General features: G+C 49.7%; 1 protein-coding gene across 23 annotated transcripts in view; it reads right to left on the bottom strand.

The window, feature by feature from the left end:
• The window catches only part of Zmynd8 (zinc finger MYND-type containing 8), a 105,337-nt gene that overhangs the window by 28,951 nt on the left and 62,700 nt on the right, over positions 1-13,686 (bottom strand). For 20 of the 23 annotated variants that reach the window (XM_005002808.4, XM_063248236.1, XM_003467708.5 and 17 more), the window contains one exon: positions 5,442-5,582. The exons of the other annotated variants lie outside the window; for them this stretch is intronic. In XM_005002808.4, the coding sequence (XP_005002865.2) occupies positions 5,442-5,582 (141 nt within the window). The remainder of the gene's footprint in view (positions 1-5,441; positions 5,583-13,686) is intronic. 23 annotated transcript variants of the gene reach the window in all.

Here is a 13,686-nt window from a genome sequence, read left to right as displayed (position 1 = left end):
AAGGAAAGCACACAGTGTGCCTGAACTCCGGGGACTGGGTAATGACATCAGCCTTTCCTTAGAGCTATTTCAAATTTGACACATTAGGTGCTGGGGATTTAGCTCAGCGGCAAAAGCGCCTGCCTTGCAAGCAGGCAGTCGTGAGTTCAATCCCCAGTACCGATTTATAAAAAAGGGAAAAAGACAAAAAAAAAAAAAAAATGACACATTGATTACATCCCCTTGTCTGAACAACCTAGCTGTGCACACAGGTCTTTGCATCTACGTGGATGCCCACTGTAAATGCAAGCTCAATTTTACTCTACCAAGATAATCCTGGAATGTTCATGATGAAGATCGAAACAAAGACGAAAAACACCCACTTTACAAAATAAAGTTTCTCCAATCCATAAGCAATTCTTTATATTTACTCCTACACAAATAAAACCCCCAATGAGTGGTGGCTGGGTTTGCACCTTAGAAACAGACACTTCAGGATGGCAGCCATATATAATTATCTGATTTCAAAAGTTCAGCTGCATTTTGACTTTGACCTCCTCTGCAGGGAGAAAACACAGCTTTTTCTCATCCGCTCATAGAAGCTTATCAAGCTCTTCCCCCACCCCTGCCCTTCTATATGGGGAATAGCTTCAGAATCCACCCAGGTGACAACATGTTACACTTTTCAGCAGATATGAAAACAGCTCAGGCTATAAATGGGAACCAGTGATTTAAAAAAAAAAAAAAAACCCACGCTAGAGAAGGAAAGAGGCACCATCTTACATTTCTGCAGGGAGCACAAATCAGAACCACCTCTGTGGGGGGTAATTTGGCACTGTCTTTCAAAATGTCAACCACACATGGCCCCTGACCCTCGCCTCCATGTCTAGGAATTCACCCTGGGCATCCACTCCCACGTGGGCAACCGGGTCTTTACTGTGGCACTTAGCAGCAGCAAACAAATGGAAAAACAATTCATAGTCAATAAATTAAGGTGCCTCAATACATGTTCCACTTACCTTGAAATGGAATTAGGATAAACATCGCAGCTAAAGGACACCTGGGGCAGATTTCTATGTACTGACATGAAACCCCAATGTGTTCCATGGACGAGCAGTGGATGGTAAGCACATTAGCACCGGAGTGGGAAGAGGAGGTGCACAGAATAGAAACAGGGCGACATGGGGTCCCAGTGTCACCACTGTCACCTCCGGGGCCCAGGTGAGTCTCTGTGGTGGGTGAGGTACAGGGGCTCTGGCAGACCTATCCACCCATCACAGCGAGCAGACACCTTGCACCTCACTCACTGGAAAGGAAGTCAAGACAATGACTCCACACCTCTCTCTCCAGGAATCCCTGATATCTAAGCGATTGATCCTCACTTAGGAAGAAAAAGGCACTAGCCGCCTATCAGCAGCAGCAGGAACTAAGTGGAAATGCTCCGGGACAGAGAACTCAATCAGCAGAAAAGCCAGTCACTACCAGGAGCAGCAAACTTCTGGGCTTGTTCACTCTGTGTAACGTAAGAACTAGGAGCCAGGTGTGGTGGTGCACACCTATAATTCCAGTACTGGGGAAGCTGAGGCAGGAGGATCACCATGAGTCCAAGGCCAGACTGGACTCAACACGGTGAGTTCAAGGCCAGCTGAATCTACATAGCAGCAGTAGTAGTCTCAAAACACAAAAATTAATAAATAGGGAGAGGGGAAGGCCCTGCATTCATTCCCAACTATCTTAAAAAACAGAAAGAGTTTAGCTGGAGTCAGGTATGCCCTTCACCTGGTCTTAGGAACACATTCAGACTCACGATTGCTGAGCGCCACTGAATCACAGCTGTAACAAGCCAGCAGGGCTCAGGCTTCTTGCTTCAAAGAGAACAAAAAAGGCTCCAGACAGCGAGCCAAGCGCAGGGTGAGAGCCAGGTCTCCACACCTCACCCACTCACACCACATGTTCACAATGCAGAGTTATTAACTCACTGTCCTGAAGAAGCCAGCTGACTTCTACGGGCAGGCTTTTGTCATCTGGGCTGTAACGGGATGCACATGTGTATTCTGGGTTCCATTTCTTTAGCCTATGTGGAGTTCTGTTGTTTTTAATGCAGTTGATAGCAACTTTAAGAAAAACGCCAGGCGTGTTTGCATAAAAACAGCCTGACAACCAGCCGGAGCTACTTTCTTGAGGAGCCCCTTTGCCCTGAGTGCTATCACTGCCCAGAGCGAATCCTGACCCTCCGCTGGGCACAGGAGGCATCCTGTGGAGGCCTTGCACGCCCCTGTCTTGTTGGGCTGCAACTAGGCCAAGAGTCTCAGCCAAGAGCCCAGGATTTACAGCAGACAGGTCTGCGGCCAGAGGCCAAAGTCAACAATAAATCATGTGCTCCCAGCCAGACTTTGCTTCTTAGGGCCTCAACTGTCACTTCTATAAAATGGGACTATTATCTACCTGAAAGGTGGGGGGGGTTAATTTTCAAACAGTAAAATTCACTTTTGCGAACCCCAGTCTGCAATTTTTAACACATGTATTACCCTACACAGAGAACACAGGGCAGCTCCTTTCCCCAAAGTATTTTCTCCAAATCTACAGTTACACTCCCCTCTGCTTCCACCAAGGCAAACACTGCTCTGCTTCCAATCCCCATAATTTTGCTTCTGCCAGGATATTTTTTTAATTGAAATCCTGTCTTTCTAAATAACTTCAAGAATAAATTAAAAAACAGTAATTTCACTATCATCTCTAATACTATCATTTTCGCCTGGTCAAGGTTGTCAGGCCAACAGATACAGCCAAGCTCCATAAAGCACTGGGCCAGCCGCGGGCAATCACAGGGGAATCATCCCGCTTCCTCCCACTTCCGACCGTCTGCCCACCCACGGTACTGGGTCCTCTTTCTGTCAGGAACTGAAATTCCAGCCCACAAAACCACCTCCACTCCAGGGCTTTTGTTCCCTGACCAAGGTAAGAAGCGTGCCCTGGAGACTGGACAATAACCAGGGAGAGGGGACAGCAGGGCCTCAGAGTCCCTCACCCGCCCGGAGCCAAGACTACCACAGTGACACAAGACAGTGGGCTCCTGCACTCCCAGGCACCAGCCCCAAGCAACCATCAGAGGCTCAGTGGCCGCCCGGGGCAGGGAAGGAGCTGCTCTGGCCAGGCATGAGTAGCACAGAGGAAATGTCACCGTGGGAACGCCTCCACGCAGCGTTTCTCTTTAGGGTGCAGAGGTGGGAGGCGGCCATGGGAAAGCAAGCCACCCTTTTGGGAACAATGACTGTTCCAGACAGCGGGTGGGTCCCTCCTCATTCAAGCGAGGAACCAAAAGTCACTCTGAATTAGAACTCCAGGCCACCACCCTGACTGCCACATCCTCCAGGTCTCAGGAACAAGGGACCCGGATGAGGAAGCTCCATTTCCACAGGGGAGTCTGAGCTCCGGCCCGGGCCCCTCACAGTCACCCATCCTGGGCACCCTGAGCCTCCTCCCCGGCCATGGTGTGTCCACACAACTCACTGCAGCCAGGACTGTAATGTGCTGACCGTCACGGGCTGGGGGCCCACACGGGGGCCCATGTGCCAAGCTGCACGGCCAGCTGCCCTCCTTGGCGGCCAGCACCTCACGGGCTGCCTCCTCCTTCCCCACTGCCCCCTGCTGGGCTCCAGCCAGCGCTCTGCTCTTCCTCCTCTTCCTGGTCTCTGCGGGTTCCAGCACCCAGGACCCTCACTCCACTCGATGCTCCAAATCCAAGCCCAAGGGCAGAGTCACTGGGGCCGGACCTTCACGCTGCGTGGCTGACCTGGGCTCCACGGGGTGCTGGCAGCGGGGCCAGCCACCAATCCAGACACCAGCCACACCACTCCCTCCCCACAAAACCAAGCCAACTGCGACTGCTAGCCCATCCAACCGCATGCAAACCAATCCCAGCAATGCACCTTGGCGGCCTGGCCTGGGGCATCCGATTCCTGCCTCCAGACACCCTCCAGAGTCCTCCGCCTCCCCAATCTAACCTGTGCTCCTGCTCCTCTTCTCCAGCTGCCACAGGTCACTGCACAACCAAGAAGGGTCCACACAAGCTGCTCTCACACTATGGCATGCAGAGCGGCCCCCTGCGGGAAGCATCACGGCACACAGCTGTATCAACCCACAATGTCCCTACACTGCTGGGGGCAACAAAATGGCCCCAGATGAGAGTTCCAAACACAGCACCACCGAGCAGCTCCCGCTGAAATGTGAGGTTCCTACTCAAACCCCTTCGCCCAGGTCTGCGGGGGCCACTTCTCTGGCCTGCTGCCCCAGCCCACTGAGATGCAGCTGTCGAGCCCTCTGGCTATACCTTAGCACACAAAGTCAGTGCTCTCGCCAAGACCTTTGAAACCTATTCTTCCCAGGAAATGCTTTTCCAGATATCCCAAGGCTGGTTTCTCTCATCCTACAATTCAGCTCAAATATTGCCAGGAGGCCTCCTGTAGCCCCTCCACCTAAGTGTAGCGGACAACTTGAAAACTGGGTCCTCCACTTATTTGCCCACCTCTCCCAGCCCACCCTCACATTGTCCCTTCAAGGTATCCAGCAAGATGTAAACTGTGTTGCTTATCTACCTGGATTACTGTCCCTCTTGCTCCAGCTCCATAAGGCAGGGGTCCTTAGCTGACTATCTCTCATGCCAGGAATACTACACAGCACCTAACAATGCTCACTTAAAACTGACTCAATACAAGGAATGATTCAAGAAAATAACCAGTGGACTGGGGATTTAGCTGAGCGGCATAAGCACCCACCTTGAAAGCAGGTGGTCATGAGTTCGATCCCTGGTACCGATAAAAAAAGAAAATAACCACCTCATTTCGGCTTTGGCATTTCTAGTGCTGGTTTCTGCTAACTTTCACCTAGCATAGTTTTTTTTTTAAACAACCAATAGGAATACAATGGGTTAAAGCCAAGGTGTGGTGGCACATGCCTGTTATCTCAGGGAAACTGAGACAGGAGAATCCTTGCAAGTTGGAGGCCAGCCTGAGCTAGCAAGAGCCTGATGCAAAAAATCAGAATTGGCTGGGCATGGTGGCGCAGCATATGCTTGTGATCCCAGGGACTGAAAACCGGCATTCTAAAAAATTAGAAGAGAAGGACAAAGTAAAGAGAGTTAGAGCACACTGAGCAGAGGACAGCTGACACTGTCAGCCATGTGCATGTAGGTCTCAGAACCGGGTTAGCAGAGTCACAGGCAAACAAGCTTGGGAACACGGACCTAAGGCACTTTGTGATGAAACAACTTTGTAAGATTGGAAACCCCTAAGTGGCTCCTTCCTGAGCTCTCCACCCCGCTTCAGCTGCTGTAACCTTTCTGGTCAGAGAGGACAACTGAAGAGTTCAGGGTTCAAGAATCACACAGAAAAACAGACATTATGCTTTGCAAAGATGGTCACAGCTGCCAGGAAAAAAAGATACCTCCAAAAATGCCAACTGACCCAGGTTAAGATTCAGGATGCTTCCAGTGGTGGACATTTTGTCCGTTTTCGTCATGACTGGTGCCGACGCTTGCGGAGAGAAAGGTTTCGGGCTGCCGGACAGGCTCCCCGCTTGTCCCGTCTTTGTGGAAACCGGTGAAGCTGAAAAAGGATGTGACCGTTAGACACAGATTCACAAAAAGTCTTCGGAACTTCGGGTGTGTGAGGGGCGCACGGAGACCTCGGACGGGGTGTGCCGTGGCTTCTGGCTGGGGACACAGGGGAGGACACAGATGCTCACAGGGGTCCACAATGAGCTTTCGCCCCGCATTAAACTGGGAAAGCCACCAAGAGAGCAACCTCCCAGTTACTGTGTTCCGCCAAACACAAAGCTCAGGACAAATTGGCTAAGCTGCCACTGAAATCGGTTTGGCTATTCATGGGCGTAAGTCTCCGAACAACAGCGAGGGGCCAAGTGCATGTGGGTGCCCCGTTCGTGGGCAGGCTGAGGGCCTAACTCAAGCGCTGGGGGAACCCCAGCTCCAGTCGGAGGTTCGCAGGCTGCATGCCAAACTTCTGGGGGCACCAAGTGCTTATTCTAAAAAACGCATGTTCAGAGGGCCTGGCAGGCCTGCCTTCGGAGCCCAACCCCACTACAGCTCAGGGCGTGGCACTGGCTGAGCCTGCTCCGCCCGGGGTCAGATCCCCAACAGGAGGAAGGAAACACACTGAGTCAGGTCCTGTCTTGGGATCTGGCCCCTCCCACAACCTGAGCCCTTTTAAAGCCAGCTGAGACTTAAAGGCGTGCAGATACCAAGAAAGCCAATTCTGCTTATGTGGATAATCCGTCCGGAGGGGACCCCATCCTCAGGACAACGGCAAATGTAGGAACCTCAAAGCACCCAAAGCTGGTGTAGGAACCCATACACTCAGGTGGGTGCCTGCCTCCATTTCCTCACCCACCGAACAGGCATAGTTAAATCCGGACCCCAGTCACCCTCCACACAGCAGCCAGCACCACCCCTTAAGCCAGAAATGAGAGCCCATTACATCTAAAGCCAGCCAGAAGGGTCCCGTTCCCTGGAAGGAAAGTCAAATTCCTCTCCCACTCACGTCCAACCTTTCCTGCCACGCCAACCTCCTGGGCACCAAGCTGATCTCCCCTCAAGCTCTCCTGGGAGGCCCTCACCCCTGCACACACGGGCCATGACCCCTCCCTATTCAGGTCCCAGCTCAGTCGTCACCTGCCCTCTGTCACTTCGTTGGCCCATCTACCACAAGGCAATTTCTGTTTATCACTTCCCTTAGGCCAAGAGAATGTCATCTCCAGAGGAGCAGGATCCTTGGAACTAGACACACCCAGGTCACCGCCTGACGCCTGACACACAGCAGCTGTCTGAGACAGTTCCTGAATCTGCAGGAAGTGATTTACTGAAGCGTGCACTCTCGATTTCTCTGTGCATCCGTGGTCATCATCAGCAATAAAGACTTGGTAACAGCCAACCTATCAGTTTAAAAATCTCAGTATCATGTGGCTGCTAAAACTAAGGTGAACTAGGGGGTGTAACTGACAATCCAAAGATGAATAATCAACTCACAGGAAACAGTCAATAAACACAAAGAGATCAGGGAGCTCAACAAAAATTAAATGCAGATGATGTAAACTGTACCTATCCAACCCTCCCCACTGTGCATTCTTTTTATATGCACATAAACTTATTTCAAAATGTAACACCTCACCAGGTGTGGGGCACACGCTGCTAACTTCAGTACTCAGGAGGCCGGGCAGGAGGGTCACTGTGAGTTCAAGGACAGCCTGGTCTACACGTGAGTTCATGTTCAGCCTGAACTACATAAAGAGACCGTGTCTCAACCAAAAAAAGAGATAAAACAATACAAACACCTAGCTGGGTATAGTGTATTGCTCTGCAGTACTGTGATGGCAGATCAGACAGGAAGATTCCAAGTAAGACCCACCTGGACTACCACAGCAAGCTCAAGGTTGATCTGAAGAACACAGTGAGACCGTCTCACGTAAACACAAAAGACAGCAAAAACCCTCACCTTACACAGAGAATAGGTGAGGAAAGGAAAACCAGGAGAACACGTTGGTGGCAAATTAAAGTGCATAAAACACAGAGCCCAGCGTTGGAGTCTGACCGAGCACTGACAGCCGAGGCTTTGCTGGAAGTCTGTATCACAGCCAAGACCGAGAGAGGGCTCCGATACCACTCACCAGAGATCGTTAAGTACATTATGAGATAAACACCAGCCACCGGTAAGGAGGAGGAGGCAGGTGATCTGACAGGAAATGGACGGAGACAAAGGTCCACTCAAGTATGGATGGAACGCCCCCACGGGTGTAGTTTTTCAGGGTATGTATGTCACCTTCAAGTGACAGCATACCGGTACCCACTTTTTATCTGTAACTGCGTTCCTGGAAAGGTTAACAGCTCTAAACTACAGAGAAAAACTAAGTGCGTCCTGTAACTTTTATTTTGCACCTTCCTTTCTTTGAGACAGGGTTTTACTATGCAGAACAGGGCGCCCTTCAAGTCCCTTTGTTGCCTAGGCTGGCCTCGGCCTCAAGGCAGTTTTCCTGTCTTAGCCTCCCAAGCACAGGACTGACAGGCCTCCTTTTTAAAACAAATGGGTCAAGGAGAAGCATTTAGATTACAGACCTTTTTTGCCCTGTTTCAAAGACTTTTACTATGGTTCTGAGGGGGGGAAACATCTTTGAAATGTGTAAAAATATATTCAATATGGAGAATGTCAAAGGAGAGAGAGGATTCTGCAGTCACAAATACCCAGGGAGGTTAAAGGGGTTTGTTCCTGCAAAGTCTTATTTCAGCTCCTGGTGTGGCTGTCATCCACACCGTGAGACAGCTCAAAAGGCAACAGCATCAGGAGACACAGCCAGGAGGACAGGACACACCGGAAACACACAGCCACAGCAACTCAGAGAGAAGGCTAAGCTGACCAGCTCAGTGTGGCCCCACTCCGAAATACATGCATTTTAGAAATTATTACCCACATTTAAAATCTGACAGCATATCCTTAAATGTCATTTCTCTGAGTGGAATTATCTGCTCTTCATCTTGTACAAGTAATGTAGAACTCTGAACAGAATTTTGGAGCAAGTGGTACCTGTAAATCCCGTACTACTGAGCTACATTCCTAGTCCTCTGAAAGAGGAAAGAACATTTTACACTCAGGAAAAATGATACAAAATCCAACATAAAATGGTGGAGCATTTCAAAGGCGAAGCTAAATTGGGCAAGGTGGTGGCCACCTGTAATCCCAGCATTCAGGAGGCTAAAGCATGAAATCACCACCATATCGAGGCCAGGCTTTGCTAGTTACTAAATTCAAGGCCAGTTATGTAGCAAGACCCCCATGTCTCAGAAAAACAAGAAAAGCAGCACTACAGCTGTGGTGGTACACACGTGTAATCCCAGCACTCAGGAAAGCTGAGGCAGGAGAATTCCAGTCTAGCCTGGGCTACTTAAAAGGGAAGAAGAGTACACCTGGGATGCAGTTGAAGGCCCTGGGTTCAATACCTAATACCACAAACGAAAAGGCAATCAGAATAACATCACCAGTGCTAAAGTTCAAAAGCATGATACATAAAACCTATGATTCATACTAAGGCCTGGAAATTCTGCCCCCTGGGGATGCCTGAGACAGTCTGGCGGCTTGAGGAGGGAGCAGTGCTGGGACAGAGTCCTGCTTCTTAACACTCAGCTGCACCCCTGACCATTGTGCTTTCCCTTCTCTGTCACACCTGCACGTGATGGGGACTGCTGCTGGCATTCGAGGGGTGAGGCCAGAGCTTGTGCTAACCCTCCCATAGCACACAGGCAGCCCTACAAAGAGAATTCCCCAGCCTAAATGTCAGCCACGCCAGGGCTGAAAAACACCGCATTAAATCACACCAGGCATTTGCAAAAGTAGAAAGACATTTGGAAATGTTCGTTTCAATTACACTTTGAAGCAGATGCCATTCCTTTTATAAAGCCATAAATTTTGCCCAAAGGAAGAACTAATTGCCTTTGAAGTTGCAAATAATTTAAGTGGATTTTACACTGTGATGTACAATTCACGAGTGTGGGCTAAAACAAATTTTTTCTCTGCATTTACAAAAAGTCCTACTAGCCTGTGCTAGGTTCTACTCTGACTGCGAAAAAGGAGCCTTGAAATTAAATTGTAAAGCACTGGCCTGGGCTACACACACCAGCATGCGGGGCGGGGGTTAATGATTCATACAAAATTTCCTTAACTTAAAAAACTTCAGTAACACCCCATATGTTCAAAGGGCCACAGCTTGCACAACCTGCTGGAATCCTGCACACACAACCCACAGACCACAGCGTCAACAGACAGGCTCAGATGGCTAAGCAGCGTTGGCAGAAATAAGATTTTTAAGGGTTACTTGCTAATACCAACACCTGTACTCCCAGATGCTGGGGAGGCTGAGGCAGGAAGATCACAGGAGTTCAACACTAGGACCCCCAATAGCCAAAAAAAAAAAAGAAAGAAAGAAAGAGAAAAAGAAAACAAAGAAACAAGAAAAGAGAGAAAACTACACAGTCTAAACCAGACATGATAAACTCATGATCCCTAAACTAAGCAGTACACAGATGTATCTGATACAGGACAGAAATTTTTTAAAAATTTGTCAATATATAAAAGGTAGTCTACTATTTTAAAATATATTTGAGGCCTGGGATTTAGCTCAGCAGCATAAGCGCTTGCCTGGCAAGTGTGAGGTCATCAGTTCGATTCCCAGTACCAAAAAAATAAAAATTATGAGACAACACTGACATCATACTACTTAGGACCCATTAGTATGTTAGCAGCTCTTTTGTAATGAAATACAAAGGAGCGGCACTGCTAGGGGGCGTCACCTATCAGCCGCATAAGCACCGTCTGGGGAAGTGTTCCACACACGTGTGCATGCGGCACACGCACTGAATAAATCACACAGAGGAACGAGCCTGCGCCCCCCACTCCGGGCCCAACACGCCCACCTCGCGCGCAAGGCAGCTTCCACCTTAACACCACCACGTGGCCACTACGCCCTCTTGCGCGCGGCTGCTGGCCATCACGCTGGGGTGCGCTTCCTTTCCCACGCGCTTGGTCCAAACTCAATCAGCAGTCTGTTTCTTTTCCTATCTTTAATAAACTTTGCTACTGTGAAATATATGTATACGCGCACGCAGCGCAGCATCTGTGAAGGGAGGTGGGATTGTTAGCAATTTTAATTCTCTATTTTTTTTTTTCGTTTCGGTATCAGAGATCGAACTCATGACCGCACACTTGCAAGGAAGGCGCTTATGCCGCTGAGCTAAATCCCCAGCCCCTTGATTCTCTACTTTATAAAAGCATCTATTTCCCATTTAAAGGTATGCGTGGAAATGCCCTCCCTTCGTCCCCAACTCACGCTCCACAGGGGCGCTACGAGGCCGAGGACCATGAGCCAGAAGGGGGACAGGAGCTGGGGCGCAGGCTGCCGCCCCTGACACACACTCGTGCCTGACATCAGATCCGGAAGGCGAACCCTCCGGCAGCCACGCGGCTACACAAAGGGAAACGGTAAGTCAGCGCAATGGGAACCGCTCAGCCCATCAGGACAGCCGGAAGCCGGGACGGCACCAGCAAAAGGCTTCCGGGTCCGCGAAGCTTCCCTGAAGTCCACATGGGTACTAAGCCTGGCAGACACAGGCTCTGAGGACCTCAGCTCCCCAAGAAGAGGAAGGTTTCTCAATGCTCACGCGAGTTTTACAGGGTCACATTTCAATCTGTAGTTTCCTGCAGCTGGTTACAGAATTTTCAGCACTGGGAACTACTTTCTACCCTATGATATTTCAGTTTTACATAATTTTGGATAAGCCACCACTTTGTCTCATTGGTAGCGTTCTTGAAGGTGGCAGGGTTTTATAGAATCCCCGTCTCCCACTGATTGCTATTCTCACTCCTAACAGCAGGGGGCAGTGGGGGGCAATGGAAAGAAAGCAGCCCTGGACTCCGGGGTCTGGGAGTGCAGGTCCAGGGCCTCCCTCATGCTGCACAGGGTCTCAGCCAGCCTCTGCAACACGGGGACCCTGAGAGTCTCCTAACTCTTGTGGTCTATAGCAGTGGTTGGCAAACTTCCTCCCTGAGCCAAGTCTGGCATGCCACCTGTTCCAGCCTGGCCTGCAGGACAATATTTGAGGGGCTGACAAGGAGAAAGGAATCAAAGAATGAATTCCTAAAACACAGAATTCAAATTTCAGCACCACCAAAGTCTGACAGAACTCAGCCATATACTGTCGGTGGCTACAATGACCTACAAGACTCTATTTACTGTTTGCCTCTTAAAGAAAGGGGATAATTTTTTACAATTAGAATGATTCTGACCAGCCAGGCTTCCTGGTACACTAAGCGGTGCATACCTGTAAGCCCAGCACTTGGGAGGCTGAGGCAGGAGCCTTGCTGTGAGGGAGAGGCCAGCCCTGAGTTACACAGTAAATTTAAGTTGAACTACACAGCCAGACTTGGACTGGGGGAGGGTGGAGGAGGCATTCCTTCATGCAGGGTAAGGGAAAGGAACCTTGAGAGGCTTTCCAACATGAACTTGGCCAGAAGTCTACAGCTAGTGGTCCAACCCATAGATGTGCTTATTCAACCTAAAACATTTGGATCTGAGATTTGGTAATTAAAAGATTTTTTTAATTAGAGATTTTAAGCAAAAATCCAGACCTCCCAGCCAGGTGTGACAGCAGATGCCAGCAAACCCAGCATGCTGGGTGGTTGTTGACAGAAGAATCTCAAATTCAAGAACAGCCTGGACAACTTAGCGACACCCTGTCTCAAAAATCAAACAATGTCAGGGATGTAGCTCAGTGACAAATCCTAGATTCAATACCCAGCACCTCCACCCAAAAGTAAAGGTAAGCTCCCGGGCTGCCCCTGCTCTGGAAGAACGTTAAGATCCCAAGCCCGTGTGGCATCCACATTCGCACACAGCAGCCCTGGCCCCCAGCTCCACATTCTATGCTGAGAGCCGCAAGGGTCGCAGCCCCTGATCATTCTGTATGCACAGGCTTCTCGGTGATGGGTTTCTCAGCGGCACCAAGAGCAAACTAAAGACCACATTTCAAGAAAAAGAGAGCAGAACTATTATTTTTCAGAGATATTTAACATGTGGCCAAATCCTGTTCAGGTAGAAAGAACTGTGTTTCAGTCACCAGTACTTTTATCAACGTCACTGGAAACATTTCTCTGACCCACAGGGGGTCATGTTTCTCCAAACGAGGAACCATGGGAGACACAGCCCAGAAGCCAACGTTTTTGCAGCACTGGTTTCTGTATTTCAGGCATCGTGCTTAGGCTCTTGTGCACACACTCATGTTAGTCTTACAAGGACCTGCGAAGTAGGCTTTAGGATTATCATACTACAAGGGAGAAACCTAGGCACAAAGACATCAGGTGCCCAGGACAAGGCCACATTGCTAGTGAGTAGTGGAACTTGACACCAGCATCCGTGTCCTCATGACTCGACCAGAGCCTGTCTCTAAAGTGCAAAGCAACACTGACAAGGTGACCTTGAAAGAGTGACCTCCAGTACCAGCAAGCCTTCTCTAACACTGCAGTTTAATGTGAATATATGGAGGAATTCTTTCCTTGGTACTGGGAATCAAATGCAGGACCTTGTTCTTCCCAAGCAGGCACTGTGCCACTGGGCTGTACCCCCAACCTGCGAAATTCCTGGGGTTTTTTTTGTTTTGTTTTTTTGGTACCAGGACCAAGCTTACAATTTCATACTTGCCAGGCAGGCACTTAGGCCACTGAGCTAAATCCCCAGGCCAAAGTCTTATTTAAAATAAAATTCGCTCTGGCACAGACCCTCAGCTTTCCTTTGCAGTCTCCTGATTCGGACTACCACATTCCACACCCTACTCTGTGGGCAGCCTTCAAATAAAGACAATTTTGAGGGTTTTGGGAAGATGGCAGAGTAGTGAACACTAGAAAAAGCCTTTCCTGGACTTAGTGTCCAGACACTGGAATATAGCAACGTGAGGAGGAGGAGGAGGAGGAGGAGAAGGAGGAGGAGGAGGAGGAGGGAAAGAGCAAGGGTCTGCAGGGAGAACTGAAGCCTGCAGGACAGTGAAGAGACCTCACGGGAGGAGGCGGCTTTCCCCTGAGCCCCAGCTCACCGCATGGGAAGGGCGCCCAGAGCCTGCAGACCCACAGTTAGTACCGGTGACCACAGAGACCTCCATGC

This window comes from Cavia porcellus, unplaced genomic scaffold, assembly GCF_034190915.1.
Source record: "Cavia porcellus strain 051 isolate PalLab524CR breed Dunkin Hartley unplaced genomic scaffold, mCavPor4.1 scaffold_5, whole genome shotgun sequence".
Lineage (NCBI taxonomy): Eukaryota > Metazoa > Chordata > Mammalia > Rodentia > Caviidae > Cavia > Cavia porcellus.
Note: the sequence above shows the minus strand (reverse complement) of the source record. Positions and strands in the feature narration are given on the sequence as shown.